At 44.4% G+C, this 17,621-nt stretch overlaps 1 protein-coding gene across 2 annotated transcripts in view; it reads right to left on the bottom strand.

Moving 5' to 3' along the window:
- The window catches only part of LOC126419843 (N-acetylglucosamine-1-phosphotransferase subunits alpha/beta), a 131,783-nt gene that overhangs the window by 69,939 nt on the left and 44,223 nt on the right, over positions 1 to 17,621 (bottom strand). For both annotated transcript variants that reach the window (XR_007576007.1, XM_050087093.1), the window contains exons 3-6: positions 9,981 to 10,192; positions 9,697 to 9,905; positions 9,453 to 9,575; positions 9,155 to 9,354 (exon numbers count right to left, since the gene is read on the bottom strand). Coding sequence is in view for 1 of the 2 variants with exons in the window: in XM_050087093.1 (XP_049943050.1) it covers positions 9,155 to 9,354; positions 9,453 to 9,575; positions 9,697 to 9,905; positions 9,981 to 10,192 (744 nt within the window). In the remaining variant the exon portion in view is untranslated. The remainder of the gene's footprint in view (positions 1 to 9,154; positions 9,355 to 9,452; positions 9,576 to 9,696; positions 9,906 to 9,980; positions 10,193 to 17,621) is intronic.

The raw sequence follows: 17,621 nt of genomic DNA, 5'->3' as shown, positions 1-17,621 counted from the left end.
GCAAGAGTTGGACAGTTTGTCTCACAGTGGGACAGGGGAACGGTGATGCTACCTCGACACTGGGCGACTTCACAACCTCAGAGCCAAATTTGAGGTCGCACATCTGCATGGCTGTGTCCTTCACGGAGCAAGGGTTAACGAGAACTGAACTGTAGATGCCCGACGGGAGAACACGGGGTTTGCGACTAGCCAGTAACCTGCGAGCTACTGGGTACAGTACTTTTTCCTTTACCCGAATCTCTTGAACTGCCCGCTCATCTAGACACACGGGGCAATCCCGCTTGGAGGCGGCACGGCCGCCATTGCAGTCGATACGGCGGAGAGAAGGAGGCGGACATTCGCCCTCGTGTGCGTCCCTGCCACAGGTTACACACGTGGCTGGGTGTCGACAAGACATTCTAGTGCAACTGTACCAATGACACTGGTAGCAGCACATCAAATTCGGAATGTACAGCCAGACTGTGACGATTTCGTAGCCCACTGTAATCTTGGACGCCACCACCACCCTGTCAAAGGTGAGGAAAAGAGTGCGGGTGGGGACCGAGGAAGAATCGACCTTTCTCATTAGACGATGGACGGCAATGACACCCTGATCGGAGAGGTAAGATTGTATTTCGGCCTCAGTTAGACCGTCACGCGGCCCGGTGTAAATTACACCACGGGAAGAATTCAAAGTTCTACGTGCCTCGACACGAACAGAGTAGTCATGCAGAAGTGAGGCAGCAAGTAGTATTTCTGCTCGAGAATCAGAAGCCATCTCCAAAAGCAAAGTGCCCTTCCGTAAACGAAAGCAGGATTTCACAGGGCCAGCAATGGCACTGACACCTTTCTGAATAATAAACGGATCGACCGTGGCGAAGGACTGACCGTCTTCAGTACGTGATAACACGAGGAACCGTGTTGCAATGGGAAGGGTCTTTGAATCGTTAGCCTCATTACGTTTACATATCGTAGACGTTGATTGTGAAGATGATTGACTCATTGCAAGGGAATCCCCAGCTTCTCTGTTGGTGTGGTCCTTCCACCTGGGGGCTCCCTTCACAGGGGATGCACCCAGCTTAGGTGATTGTTCACATCTCAGGTCACACCTTCATAACACCTGGCAGAGGGACCAGTCGGGAATTTGGGTAGGTTGCAGCTCAGGCAGTCACCCCTCTCAGGGCCTGGCCCGTACCAGGGGCGAACCCTACCTGTCGACCTGGGGCTGAGGATTACACGTTATCCAGTCACCTGTTTTGCACCACATGCGTCGGCCAGCCTTCAGGAGCACACAAGGAGGAAGAAGGAAAAAGAGGATCCTCAAATGCCAAAGCAGAGAAACGAGAGGAGAAGGAAACAAAGAAAGGAAAAGGGAGCCAAAAAGAAAGTTGAGACTATTTGCAGGTCAGCGACAGAATTCAGAACATTCCCAATAATACACCAGACGTGTTCCCCAAGTGAGGGGGGGGGGGGGGGGGGGGGGGAAATATAGCAAGAGGAGAGAGATGCAGCACGGAAGGGTAAAAGTGTTGCAAGGGCCAGGCCCCTGTGGTAGTCGAGCACGAACCCGCCAAAGAGTGGCGAGCCCCCTGGGGGGAGCAGAAAGGGGTGAGGGAGTTGCCCAATAAGCTGGAGAAAGTCTGCCCTTGTGACACCAAATGATGGATGGATGTAAACAGTACAAAGAGAAGAGGTGAAGCGAGGAAGAAAACTCCAGACTGCAGCTCGAGTCAGGTAGACGGTTTGACCATGGACATGAGTCATCCCAGGTGAGCAGCACGGCTCCTCCACGAGATGGAATGCAGTCTTCGTGTGGAAGGTCAAAGCGGACACGAAAGAAATGCGAGAGCTCGAAGCGGTTGTGAGGACACAAGTTTGTTTCCTGGAGGTAGAGAACAAGCGGACACTGCAATTCTAAGAGCAGCCATAATTCCTCAGGTGTAAAATCGCCCAGTGTCACAGTAGCACCTCCGTCTCCTCCTCCAGCTGTGGAACAAGCCACGAAGCATGTTACATTCCATCCTGGATTTTCCATTGTTTGATTCATAACTCATCTTTCTCGGATCTAAAGCCACGAATGTTCTATTGAAGGAGAGTCGTGACAAAGACAGCAGGGGAGGAAAAAAATTAACGAGGGACACCTCAGTGGCTGCCAAGTGCTAGCCTCCAAATATTGTCTGATAGAGGGCACAGAGGCCGGAGGATCATGCTCCACGAGATCTACACAGGCTTCGGCATTCTCCTCCTGTCAGTCTGCGGAGTCCAGGGCAGAAAAATGTTCGGCAGTGTACTCTGGTGACACAGAGGTCACCGGGTGACACTGTCGAAGACAATCTCCGGGTCTGCGAAGGAGAAGACGGTTTGCCTCCATTCGATTTTTTGGAGCCTTTCCAGTTGGAAAGACGTTTGCCGGCCGGAGGGTCACAAAAAGCCTTCGCAGAAATATTCCTCCTGTCCTTTCCGGCCTGCCGGTCGTGTAGCAGCTGACTGCCCCACGAGGCAAAAGTCCGGCGTCTCGACGCACTGCTGGAGCAGGAGACGGAGACGCTACCGTGACACTGGGCGATTTTACACCTGTGGTGCCGAATTTGAAGTTGCACATCTGTGTGGCGACGTCATTTGTGGGGCGAGATGTAGCAAGAGTGTTACTGTAAGTGCCGGAGGGTACAACGCAAAGTTTCCGACTAGTCGACAACACGTGAGCGACGGGGTACGGCACTTTTTTCTTCACCCAGATCTCCCGGACGGCCCGCTCATCTCGGGAGGAAGCTGCACGGTCACCATTGCATCGATACAGTGGGGAGCAGGCAGAGGCAGACAATCACCCTCGTGAGCGTCCCTGCCACAGGTTACACACATTTGGCCCGTTGTCGACAGGACTCTCGAGTGTGGTTGTAATGATGACACTGGTAGCAGCACACCAGGTACGGTCTGACTGATCATTTTGTAGCCTGCTTTCATCTTTGACGGGAGGACAACTCTATCGAAAGTGAGAAAAAAGTGTGTTTTGGGCACTAAGGATGCATCTACCTTTTTCATCACCCGACGGACCGTAATCGCGCCCCAATCGGAGAGGTACGTTCGGATTTCTGCCTTGGTCGGACCGACGAGCGGCCTAGCGTACGTGACACTGTGGGAAGCACTCGGCGGGGAGAGACACGAATGCGATAGCCGCGGAGGATCGGAGTTGCGAGTGGTTGTTGCGATTGAGAATCTGAAGTAATTTCCGAAAGCAAAGAGTGACTGAGTAAATGAGAGCAGTATTTCACCGGGCCGGCAATTGTATCGACACCTTTCCGAATAATATAGCAGAGATGCCGAGTCGCAGATAAACACGTTACTTCTATCTGCAACTCGGCATCTACGCTATACGGTGAGTGGCAACTTTCCTTTTCAAATGTTGTTACATACCATCATGGATTTTCCATTGTTTGATTTCTGAATACTAAATGAATTTACCATATGAACTGTCTTCAGTACACGGAACCGTGAGGAACCACAAGGCAGCTGGGAGGGTCTTTGAATTGTGATCCCCATTCCAATTACATTTAGTAGATGCTGACTGCTGAGAAGACGATTTGCTCATTGCGAGAAAATCCCCCACGATTGCCAGCATCTTCGATGGTGCACTCCTTCCAATAACGGAGGGGGGAGAGGGGGGGGGGAGGGGGAGGGGGGGAGGATCCCTCAGTAAGGGTGCACCCACCGTAGGTGATTGTTCACACTCAGGGTCACATCTCCCGGACACGTGACAGGAAGACCATCGGCAATTTGGAAAGGTAGCAGCTGAGGCAATCACCTCTCCCTGGGCCTGGCCTGTACCAGGGGGTACGTGCAAACCCTACCTGTCAACCCGGGGCTGGGACTTACGTGTTACCCAGTCACCTGTTACACATCAGACACGCGGGCCGGCCTTCAGGAGTGCAAAGGGAGGAAGAAGAAAATGAGAGAAAACTCAAATGCCAAAGGGGAGGAAGGACAGGAGAAGGTGAGCGAAGAAAGAAAAAAGGAATGACAGACAGTGGAGAGACTGTTTTGATGTCAGTTACTGAAAATGCAGAACACATTCCCAAAAACATCCCAGACATGTCTCACAAGGGAGGGGAAAAAGAATAGCGAGAGGACTGACAGAAGGAAAAAGCTGCTGCAATGGCTGGGGCTCCGAGGTAGCCGAGCACGAACCCACCAACGAGCTGCGAGCCCCCTGGGGGGACAATAATAATGGTATTTCTATTCTCCCAGTGAAGACTTTATATACCTCACCCCAGAGATTATCTTTTCACTGTTTGTCCACGTAATCCTTCCAGCGTATCTCAGAACAGCGTTTCCTAATATTGCTTTAGTCTGTCGAAACTGCTCAGAGCTGCATTGTCTGCCACGTCTACTCAGCTTGCTGGAAGCGAGTTGTAGTCCTACTGGGGTCAGATGGGTCACGGTGCTCCAGAGATGATGGAAGCCGTTCGTGTGATAATTGTTTGTGTATAAATGTGCCTGTCTGCCACTCGACTCCTCTATTTGGTGAGTACCAGTCTGTAGGAATTAATATTGTTAATCCATCCCTGATTTTTTACCATTTGTTATACTGAGTAGTTCTCGATTATGATATGTTCAACATTATTGAAGATTACCTAACTTTGGATCTATGGAACACAAAGTATATCTAGCCTAATATAATCAAACTGGAAACAACAGTGTCCTCCTGTAGTTAGTCACAATGAATCTGAAGCACTGATAACTCACTAACATATGAAACATATCACCGATTTCATGTCTTGATATACAGTAAATTGTATTAAAATTCCTGGTACAGTCACAAACTGCCAAGTTTTTGGGAGTAATATGGTTGCAATAGTTTGAAACTTTAAACATTTGTATCAATAATAATTATATGTTGCTTAAATCATACGCTTTTCAGACAGTGAATAAGGGCACATCTAAAGCCGAGGAGTAGTATAATGTAACACATATGTGAGAATTATCCAGAAAAAAAAAACAGATGTTTTGAAATAAACAATTAAAAATATGGAAAAACCAAATTTTATTGTGTACATTTCAAAGGTACACTCTTAACCTACTTTTCTATATAATCACCATTCAAACTGATGCACTTATGGCACTATCTGACAAATTTTTCAATACCATCTCTGTAGAAATCAGCCACCTGCAATTGCAACCACTGTTTTATACCGACATGCAGTTTGGTGTCAAGTGTCAAAGCAGTGTATTGTAGCGAGCCAAGTCTTCATTGCTGAGAAGAGGCAGTAATCGATCGGTGCCAAATCCCATCCAAATCCCCATAGGACCCCATGGGAATAACTGGCCATTTACGGACGTGCATTGTCTTGAAAGAACTACAAAACTTCTGTGGTAAGTTTTCCCTGATGCTTGTTTCGTGTTGCACAGTGTTTGACAATACCTCTCTGCGTTAGTTATTGAGCCACGTTCAAGAAAATCAATGGAGAATCACTCCCTTACAGTCCCAAAACACAGTAGCTATGGTCTTTCTTGCTGTTAGCATTTGGAAACACTTCCTTGGAAGAATTTGTGTGTGCCGATTCCATTGACAGTCATTCTGTTTCACAATTGCCATGCTTCACCCAAATCTTGTTCCCTGCTACAACACAATTGATAACTCTGTTACAGTTTTTCTTGTTATCTTTGAGGAAGGTCTGTGCTTCAGCCAGTCTCTGTTTTCGTAGTGTTCTGTTAAGATTTTGAATCCTACCTAGCATAAAACTTGCGCTAACCAAGCTTATGCACTACAATTTCATGCGCCAAACACTGAAATACTGAAATTTGGGGAAAATGTTGTGAAAGTTCCATAATCGTGAAAAGACGATTTTCACGAATTTCATCATTGATTTTTATCATCAGTTACTCAGTCAGAAGTCCAAGATTACCACACTGGTCTTCATTATGAATATTGGTACTGCCATTTTTTAAATCAATGCACTGTTGTGTTACTTGGTTTTCACTCATTATTCCTTTTCGGTACACATAACAAAGGTTGCAATAAATTTCTACCGATTCGTAGTTTTTTGCCAAGAAAAACCTAATCACAGAACGCACCTCACAAGTGATGGGATTTTCTATCGCAGCACACATTTTAACACATCGTATAAAGCAAAGCAGAAGAGAGCCAGACCACATGCTACAACTGGATGCCTACTGAGTGTAGGAACATTAAGGCTAGGGCCTGGATTTTAATGACAAGTCATATATTTTTCTGAACTATAGGGTGAATTTTAGAACAATTTATACACAAATCTAGGCATTTTAGTATCGAAAGATGTATTTTGATTGTGCATATAATGTCATATTTCAACAAATTTTAGTAATAGGTCATATTTCTGTCAACTTTTGCCAAAAATGCATATACCGTTTTTCTCGTATCTTACAGGACACAGGAATAAGAAAATGAAAATGTTGCTCACGAGACAATATTTAATGTGCTATTATGAAAGATAAACAGATAAATTAGTACACAGCTTTATTTCTCAGGACTATAGCAGAAAATCGGCGTACCACAACAGTCATTTCATGAACATAAAACATTGTTGCGCAGAGTCGACAATACGCTCTCAGAGCCAACAAAGGCGGCTTCTGCCATAATAATCATCACAGTCACACAGGTGTTCTCAGTAACCAGTTTGAATACAGCCTTTGCCTTGTTCATCACACCTAACACAAAGTGCTCCGACAGAGTGAAGTTGCGAGGATATGTTCAAGAATTTGGAGAGGAGTTCTTTAGTATTTGTGGGAAAATATTATTTTTTAAACTTTGTGAAGTTGAAGTTAGTGCAGAAAAGTGCTTTAATGTGTAACAACACTGTAATACCGCTAAACACAGCAGCTATGTGAAACGAAGTGCTGAAAATAACAGCAGGCAAATGCTGTTATTTGAACAGACAGGTCAATCGTCAACCGTGCAATCATTCTGCAAGGATTTGTGTGAAATGATGGTGTCCTGCAACATCCCATAGGAAAAGATGAAGAATCCATGCTGCAGATGGTTCTTGGAGAAGTACACAACACATCCAGTTCCAGATGAATGAACTATTTATCCATATGCTACAATGATGTGCTCAACAAAATACAAATTACTATTGCTGAGCAAAAGATCTGGCTGTTGATAGATGAAACTACGGATATTAGTGGGTGATGTATTGCAAATGTTGTTGTTGGTGTTCTAAAAGTTAATGGCCCTGGAGATATGTTCATACTAACGTGTGAAGCTCTCGATAGAGTAAACAATTCGACGATTGCTATTTTGTTTGACAACTCTCTGAAGCTACTGTGGTCGGATGGCGTGAAAAGAGAGAATGTTTTGCTGCTTGTAACAGATGGTGCTTCATATATGGCTAAAGCAGCCGAAGGGCTTCAGATTCTCTACGCCAGCATGGTGTACACCACTTGCCTTGCACATGCATTGCACAGAGTTGCCGAAGAGGTGCTATCAAATTACCCTGACGTGGACAAATTAATTTCCTGTGGCAAGAAAATCTTACGTGAAGGCTCCGCTACAGGTGCAGAAATTCAAGGAACAAGCACCTTCAATGCCCCTCCCACCTAAACCTGTTCTTACACAATGGGGTTCTTGGCTTAATACTGCTGAGTATTACTGCACCAACTACACCCAAATAAAGAATCTTCTGTGAGCTTGATAGTGATGAATCAAGTGCTATCAAAATTGTGAAAGAAGTTTTTACAGATACATTGTCTCGAAACTTGGCATATATCAACGCCAATTTTTCAGTGATATCAAAAGCCATCAAATGACTGGAAGCTGTTGGCACTCAGCTATGTGAGGCGCTGAGTATTGTGCAACACGTGCAGAGTGAGTTGGGTCGAGCTCGTGGTCATGTGGCTGACAAAGTGAAAACCAAATAGCAAAGCGTTCTCCACCGGAATCCTGGATATTGTACATTGCGCAAATTAGTGACAGTCTTTCAAGGAATGCCACAACATTTGAATATACGGAAACAAAGCTGAACTCCAGTGACCTGGCTGCCTTCAAATACGCTCCAGTGATGTCTTGTGAAGTGGAAAGGAGCTTTTCCAGGTACAAAACTATCCTCAGTGACAACCGTATATCTTTGACAATGGAAAACCTGAAAATGCACCTTGTGATCCAGTGCAACTTTGCAGATACTGAAGATTGATATACGGTGTTAAATAATGTTAAATGCTTTAAATACTATGTAGAAATAAAAACATTGTTTTACTGTTTCAATAAATGACCTTTTCACTGTAATTTGTATTTAGAAAATAGAACATTCAGACATTCAAAAAATAAGTGCAAATTAGCCACAAACCCTACAGAAAGAAAGAACTATACTTACAATATTTTGAGAAGTGAATTTTGTACTGATGTGATGTTTAAAGCTTTCCCGGCATACTGATTGTTCCATAAAAACACGAGAGAACTGCCGGATATCAGTAACGTCCTGCCACGATATTTCGGCACAGAGTCTTCTGGCCATCTTCAGGTGAGTGCCACTGTAGTAGTACTGGCGAGTACGAGCTGAGCTCCGCTATTTAAAGCCTTCTGTGGTGACATTGCGCGTGCGCTGCTCAGCGTGATGGCCAGAAGACTCTGCGCCGAAATATCGTGGCAGGACGTTACTGATATCCGGCAGTTCTCCCGTGTTTTTATGGAACAAATTTTGTATTACTTTATGGTGAATAAAAAATTAAATAAACAAACAAGAATGCTTTAAATAAACTTCTATTGAGTCATATTTTATTTTTAAGGTCATATTTATGTAAGTTTTAGGTCATAAATGCTTGCATATTTCACTGTTTTTTAGGTAACTGAAATCCGGGCCCTAGTTATGGCACTAAAATGGTGGCTCCCACCCATAGCCACAACAGATCAAAGTGTCTGTTACTTTCTAGCTAGCCCTCATAATATACGTATCTTCAAAATGATACTTAAATGTACTATTGGCAGGATCACTTCTATGGATACTAAGACAAACTGATATGACATAACTGTCAACTGTGCGTCATATTGACAAGGAGTTGAGTTCTTGGTTGGACACGATGTTTCAGAAACAAATCATACTTTATCATTTTCATTCTACTGCCTTTTGCATCTATGGCTAAGAGTAACACAAATTATTTGTGAAATTGCATTGTTATGACATAAATATAAAACACAATGTAGAAGTACCTATGCAAGTGAGTTTCTATTGCCGGACTACTGAATGTCGGCAAATGAGACATGTCGGGAAATATTTTGTTGTGAGGGACCACAGTAAGACGTGGGTTGTCCAGGTTTAACCAGTGAGGTATCTGGCCGTTTGTCACCACATACACGTGGCGAACCCACGGGGCAAATTTCTCGAGAGAACGCAGGGAATACCGCAATTCCTAGAAGCAGAATAGAAAACTGAAGTTGTGAAATGTGAATGTGGTTTCACATTGTATTTTGCTGCTGAAAAAGTCTGAAAAATAGATTTAGTCTCAACCTCTTTGTCCTCGAATCTTGATGGTGCCAAACTCTCCGTATTAGCAAAAGGCAGCTCCATTATTATGTACGCATTACTGACCGTTATTTTCATTTCCTCCAAATACAGGGTGCCACTCGATAGCTACGTGAAAGAAAACAGTTAGATGTGAAATTGTGCTGACTCTATCACTATATCCTATGTTTTTCTTTCAGTTTAAATGGCATTCTCATATAAAAACTAAATTAATTATTTGTGATAATACCTCCATCATTGCTGTAGCCGCTTTCTCAGTACCCAGCTCTATGACAGATGTCCCATTGTTGGGGTACATCCAAACATTGACAATGTTATCTCCCACATATTTTTGAAATAAAGCACGAATATCATTTTCTATGTTGTGCATGACAACTGATGGTATGCCAGTAATTATGAGTGTATTCTTCACAGGGTAAGAAGCTGGGGCAAATTTTTCTAAAAAAGAAATTTAATATTACAAGAACATACGTTTGATATAAATCGAGATTGTCATTTCTGTAAGAAAAATACCTGATGTCCAGTGAGCCTGAAAAAGAGTAACATTAGCCTTCTTAACCATCACTGTCTGCTGGACGACATCACCTGCCTCTTCTGGATCAGAGAAGTAAATGATTGTTCTATTCAGAGAATGATTCTTCTCAGGTGGGTTTTGCACTTTCTCTCTATTCCACAGGTTGGTCAGAGCGATGTCATATTCCTTTTCTGGCCCTTCATTAGGGAACCTATGTAACAGATCAATCAAGATAACAATCAAGGAATGGTTCGTTTAGTACTTGGTATTCACTAAAATGTTTTACATCACCTCAAGTTGCTAAAATAGCGATTTTTAAGCACTTCCAAACATTCACATATCTCCTCAGCAGAACAGTGTCTGTTAGTTACAATTGGTCTTAATGTAAGTACATACATTATTCAGGTATCAGATAGACTTTATTACTGATACTGACTTTTCAGTTTGTAGAGTGAGTGAGTTGTTGGGGGGAGGGGGGAGGGGGATGCCAGTGAACAAAATTCAATTACTTACAGGAGTCAATAAGGTCCAGGTGGGCACTCTTTATCTTTTTTTGGGCTAGTGGAGCTTAGGTGGAAGAAGGATATTGAAAAGTGCGGTGCAGTGTAGGTTCGCCACGTTTAGCCTACTTACAAAGATATACAACACATCCCTAAATTAAAACCTTAATTACATAATTTGGATCAGTAGTGTCAGAAATATAATGTCTGTGCACAATTTCGAACAGGCAAAGGAGGGGGAGAGAGCATGCAAGCAACCAGAAATATTCTTGAAACATGTCTATAAACCAATAAAGATTAAAAATGAACATAGTGATACTAAATAGAAACATACTGCTGAGCTTAAATTCTGTTACTCTACACAGAGTACATGTTGTGTCCATAATATGTGACAAGTTAAAACAGTGCATCATATCAGAGCTTATACTTGCCGGGGTAGATTGTCGGATGAGTGACTGATCCCAATTTCAATCTGGAGAGCAATTTTATTCAGAATGATAGTGATAGTGGTGCAATATACTACTGTAGTCATTGTGACAAGCAAGGGCTTCTGCAGGCCTATAGAGGAACTGTCTTTGTCAGCAGCCTCAGGCATGTTTTCTCCAAGCCTGAGGACAATGTGGCAATCAGAAATATTCTCACTGCAGGTAGGAGTTACAGGGTTCCCCATGACACCACCTCTCATCATTAGTTTGCAGAATTTTGTTATGAGTCTGCACCACCACCACCACCACCACCACCACCACCAAATGGTGCTGTAACTATTTCCAGCTCCCAGACACCTTTCCCCATTTTTACTTAACCCACCATTTATGCCATCCTTCCTATTTTCTCCTGCCTTCCACTCTACCTTCGATAGCTGTTGTTAGAACTCCGTTTCTTCACAATATACATCTTAGACAGTCAGCGCTCCTTTACTTATTCAAGGTTAGTAGAGTTCTTTATTCCTTTATCCTTTGCAGTCCTTAACTTTATCCAACATCCATTTTATTTTCTCCATTGCCCTACAACCCAACATTGCGAATGCTTCAATTCTGGCTCTCTCTGTCTAATTCAACATCCAGCTTTCACGGCCGTACAGAAAAACATTCCACATAAACTATTTAACTAACCTTTCCCTTAACCCCAACCCCAATTTGCTGCATAATAAGCATTTCTTCTTATGGAAAGCTTGCTTTGCCATTGCAGCTCTTTCACCCATCCCATCATTAGTTAGTATGCTCCCTAAATATTTGTGTTGTGCAAAATGCTCAATTTGACATTCTGTTGCTTTTATTTTTGTACTTGTTTGTCATGTACCCTCAAAACCTTAGTTTTATTTGTGTGTGTGTGGGGGGGGGGGGGGGGGGGGTCACAATTGTTCAGATGACGTAAACCTATAACTTACAAGAAACAGGGATAAGCTGGCCACCCTAAAACATTAAAAATGGCATCCTAAAATTTTAGGGAGTGAATCTGTCAGTTCACAAAACCTTAAAAGTCATTTCACATTTGTTTCATTGTCAATTAAAATAAGAGGGAAGCCTGTCGGCAAAAGAGCTGCCGCCCTATGGTCCGAAAACAAAACAGTCTAGTAAAATGTGGTATGCTATTAGTCTGTACACCACAAGCACTGTTCGTTGGAGTGTCCTCTCACCAGAGCAACACGCCATGGGTCATAGGCCTGCTCATCTCGCCCGTACGGCTGGAAGGAGGTAGGCCATGGTCGCTTAGTGGAATTTATTAGACACAACTTAATGTCTATCATTTCCAATCTCTTCCATCATGCACAAGTCTGTACCTTAACAAAGAAGTGATAGCATGTAGGAGGATGGCACACTGGAGTATCTGAAGATCACAACACACATCTGCTTAGCTGCCACAGTAAACCTTTCATTCCATGCAATATCCATCCATCCTGGTACCCAGCAGCAAGAACCTCCTTCCACAGTCTTTGTAGGTTGAGGACCTTGTCCTGGATATTCTGGACTACTTTATCTGCTGGGTACATCATTGTAGAGTGTGAAGGGCACTCAGGATGTTGTGACAGAGAAAACATTTAGCACTGTTAAACACGCTGCACCTGCTCTGCTGTCACATATTGAGGACACAATCAGGAAATGCAACAGAGCAACTGCGAAAGCTCCATTGTTTAGAAGCACCCGTAAATACAGCTACATAGTTATGGTGCTCAGTTGAAATGTCATAAAATAATGTGTTAAAAATATGTGTACTGCACTAAATCTAAAATGATACTGGGCCTCCGCAGTAACCAGGGTTAAAACCTTGGATTTGGGGTTGTGCTACCTCCACACCAAATGATTCCAGCAAATGCTGTGCACAGATCCAAAATGGCCCTGTTGCTCATGAATGATGAGAGAAAATGTGTTCCAGAGATGGACGAAAAACACTTTGCTAGGCTGGTGAATTTAGAGCAGCAAGGAACTTGCATGCCTGACACAAAATGAGGAGCTGCTGCCGGGTAGTAAGTGGTGATTCCCCGGGCTTCAGCACAGAGACTGGGTACGGGTTTTGGTTTTGTTGTGCTTTAGGGCGCAAAAAACAACTGGGGTCATACGCACCCAAGTCAAAACTATAGAACATGAAGGCAGAGAGGAACTAAAAAACAACTACACATCAGTCCTGATTGAAATAAGAGAAGAAAGCAAAAACTGGCATGTGAAGAAAAGGCTGAAAAACACCATACAGGAACGGAGGTCCAAAACTAAAAATTAAATGGCCTTCACCATACTGCTTTCATCGATAAAAAGTAAAACACGGTCAACAGCCTGCACATAATTTATTAAAACGGCTGATAACTCAGACGGCAAACCCAAGCAGGAACTGAAATAGTTAAAAAATAGGCATTACATCAGGAAGTGGCGGTCAGTTAAAACTTGGGCGCAATGTGTCAAAGTGGTTGTGTAGGGCCAATTATCAAATGAAGATGGCTAAAAAGGCAGTGCCCAACACGCAGCGTAGCTAAAATGATCTCCTACCGGCGGGAGGGCCGAGAGGAAGTCGTCCAAGTCGCTGGGACAGGCTTAATAACCCAGAGTTCACTCCCATGAAGCGAGGACCAATTGCGATGCTACGGGGGCACCACCTCCTGACAGACGGCAACACCGGAGGGAATACAAGAACTCGCGGGTTGCGGTACGAGGACTGCAGCCTCAGCAGTAGCCACGGGTGCCAATGACGATGGCACACCCGACCCCACGGTCAGTCTGAGTCATCAGTGTATACAAAGGTACTATCGCTAAGTCCCATGTAAAGGTCGTGAAACTGAAGGTGATAAACAGAGCTGAGGGCTATGCCGAAGGTAGAGGCCCTACTGCTGGAAAGGCCTTAGTTAATGGATCAGGCTAAAAGTGTCCCACAACATCCTATCTTCCTTATCCACTCCTAGTCCTTACCCAATTCCCTTTCCCAACCTAAGGTCTGATGCGATCCATGTTGAGGGATTCGTGGCACACGGAACGATGTGTCACAAACAAAGCCTCAGGGATACCGGGCGACCTCCCTGAGCAAGTAGCCTTACACCACACGGGGTATTCGTGGTGTGGACCACGTAGATCCCCAACTCTCGTGCGACCAAGATGGACACAACAAAAGACAATAAATTAAAACAAACTGAGGGGCAAACTGAGACCTCGGACACCCAAACGTCGGGGTGAGGACCAATGGAATGCATTTCCACTACTGAATGAGGGTCTAGACCTGAGCCAAAAGTGGGAACTGTAACTGAGAAGTTAGACCAGATCAAGATTAAAGCCTTGTCTGGAGCCCAGATGAGGAAATTCCTTAGGAAACTAGAGACAAAAGGAGGGGACACAATGGTTTCCCAAACACATGTGGGGGGGAATTAAAAGGGCTTGAGCCCAAGAACCCCAAGAAAAAACTGTCTCAAGTTAAAGGGGATATGCAGACCCCCACAACGTCAAAGACAGCCAGCAAGAAGATATGGGAGGAATCTAAGACCCCCTCCTCCCTGGATAAGTGAACCCAGAAAAATTGAGGCAAGAAATAGGGAAACAGATCTACAGTACTGCAGTCTCTGTTTTTAAGATGGCAGTTATCCTGGAAGGCTATCCACTGGTAGCCATCACCTTCCAAGAGGAGGGACATGTACAGATGGCCCTCTTGGAAAGATAGGGAAAGGGGGGAGGGTGGACGCTGGTCCAGGATCCAACTTCAAGAGCATCTATCGAGACTGTGGTGCCCTTATTTTTGTCTGTAAGGGGGTGCACACAGTGGCATGGCTTAAGGACAAGGTGCCCATTATATCCCCGTGGGAAGATGTAAAGCTGCTGGTCAAAACAGCAGCAGAGCTTCTTAATACCGCAAAGGTACCAAAGATCTTTAAGGATGTCTCTCCTAAGACTCAATTCGAGAAAATAGTAATCCAGAAACCTAAAGTCTTGACAGAGGACTGGAGAGTAATCGACCAGAAGACTGTACCGGAAGGACAATCCCTGGTGGTGGAGGTCAGAGAGAAGTCCCTGAAGGCGATGCGAGAGCAAGACCTGAGATTGTTTCTAGGGTTCTCGTAGGTCACCGTCAGTGTTATCCAAGAACTCAAAGGGAATGATGGCAGCAAGACAAAGACTGGAGGTGCTGCAGATTAATCTGAGGGTAAGCCGATTTATGCTAGGAATCTAAGAAACTCCAGAACAAGCATCTATGTAAGAAATGGAATTTCTTTCATGCCAATGATGGATTTCTGCTCCAGAGACTTAGTGACCATCAGAATGCAGCAATGTGAGAAAGGTATTACGTTTGCCATCAGCACAGCAACCAATTGTTGGTTGGATGTGACGCTGCTGCCCACAACCTAGTGTCTGGCAGCAAGGACACCAACAGTATAGGTGAGTACCTTCTTGAATTTCTCTTAGCTAACGACTTGGAGGTACTGAATAGGGGCAATGAACCTACATTCAGGATACCAGAAGGGAAGAAGTAACTGACATAACTTTTGGTTCCATGAGAATGGGCAGCTATGTCAAACAAAGGCGTGTGGCATTAGAGACATCCTCATCGGACCACATGTACATTAAATTCAAAGTTGAAATGGGAATTAGACAGACCATGACCCAAAAAAGACTGGGAGACACATTGGAGGGACCTTGACTTTAGCTTATCGGAAATTAAAACCTCGATAAGAAATCAAGTAGAGTTTGAGGAAGTAGCAAAGCCTGTTACCTCTGCCATGGTGACCTCATATCAGGACAACTGCACAATAACCAAGAAGTGCACAAATAGGAGTGTGCCTTGGTGGAATAACAACTTGGAAATGCAAAGAAAACAGGTACGAAGACTGCTTAACCTTGCGAGACAAAGGACAATGGGCAAAATATTGTGAGACCCTTGTCAACTACAACCTTGCAATTAGACAAGCAAAGGAGGCATCCTGGAAGGCATTCTGTGAGGAAGTGGAGAGCTGCTCAAGCCAGACTTCACAGAATCCTCACTAGAGTACCAACCAATCCAGGAGGTACGCTGACAAAGGAGAATAGGTAATATACAAAGACAGCACACGAGATGTTGGAACTGCTCCTCAAAACGCACTTTCCTCAATATGCTCTGCCAGACAACACAGACCAGAATGTGATCCCGGAGAGACAATGGTTCTCATGCACTTGAAGAGAGGACTGGCAATCAGCCAAGGAGTGTGTGAACTTCAATAAAATCCAATGGGCAGTGGGAACATTCCAACCGCTCAAGTCACCTGGCCCAGATGGAATCGATCCAGCTCTCCTGCAACAGGCAGGAGAGAATCTCATAAGAATCTTATGCAGGTTATTTAGGGTTAGCCTAGCAGTAGGAATCATTTCCCAATGCTTGGAGGGCAGTGAAGGTTGTCTTCATTCCAAAGCCAGGGAGAACTGATCATACCAAGGCCAAGGATGTGAGACCAATCAGTCTGTCTGCCTCCCCCATTCTCAAAACATTGAAAAAACTGGTTAATGTATTCACTGGGGAGAGGAAGCTAATTAGGGCCCCTCTACATTCAAACCAACACGTATATCAACCAGGTAAATCGTGTGAGACAGCTCTCCATCAACTCGTTGGGAGGGTGGAGAAAGCACTTCATTTTCAAGAAATAGCCCTCTGCATCTTGATGGACATCGAGGGGCCCTTCAGTAATGCGACCTACGATTCCATGGTGTACCAGAGCCATGCTTAGTAGAAGGAAGGTAGAGGCTACCATGATGAATGAAAATGTGGTAATTAACGCCACTACAGGTTGCCCACAAGGAGGAGTTCTGTCCCCTTTATTGTGGAATCTAGTGGTGAACGAACTCATTGAGGAACTAAATTCCAGAAAACACTTTTGCCAAGGATACGCAGATGACCTTGTCTTAGTAATACTTGGCAAATTTACTGACACAGTTAGAAATATGGCACAAGGTGCATTGGACATTGTGCAAGACTGGTGCATTAAACAGGCTCTGAGGATTAATCCCAAGAAGACTGTTGTGGTGCCATTCACGAAGAGGCATATCCAACACTCAAGTTGGAATCTAAAGCTCTTCAATGAAACTCTACCTGTGAAGGGGATAGTGAAATATATAAGGGAAACCTTAGATGAGAAACTAACATGGGCCCCTCACATTAAGAGCATCTGCCCCAAGGCAAAAGGTACTCTAGTGAGTACCAGAAGGGCTTGTGGTAAAAACTGGGGGCTAAGCCCCATAGGTATGCACTGGATATACACCACGGTGGTTAGACCTAGGATTTCCTATGGGGCTGCAGTGTGGTGGAAGAAGGTAGAACAGCAGGCTGCAGTTAAGGAGCTTGCTAAGATGCGCAGACTGGCCTGCTTAGCCATAATAGACGGAATTAGCAGCACACCAACTACTGGGATGGAAACCATGCTGGACATGCCTCCACTACACCTTTGGGTCAAGATAGAGGCAGCAGCTGGGGCATACAGTCTAAAAATTGGTAGAAACTTGATCTCACTGGGATATCCAGAATCACATACTAAGATAGTAAGTGAGGTAAACATAAGAATGGCTGGGGAAATGCCAGCCGACTATATAACAACTCCCACCTGCTGCAACAAGCCTTACAATACAATAATTGGAGGCAGGAGCAGTAAGAAAGAAAAGAGTTCAACACCATACAGGGGACACTGTTTGGGTCCCCGATGGGTTG

This window comes from Schistocerca serialis, chromosome 9 (assembly GCF_023864345.2).
Source record: "Schistocerca serialis cubense isolate TAMUIC-IGC-003099 chromosome 9, iqSchSeri2.2, whole genome shotgun sequence".
Lineage (NCBI taxonomy): Eukaryota > Metazoa > Arthropoda > Insecta > Orthoptera > Acrididae > Schistocerca > Schistocerca serialis.
Note: the sequence above shows the minus strand (reverse complement) of the source record. Positions and strands in the feature narration are given on the sequence as shown.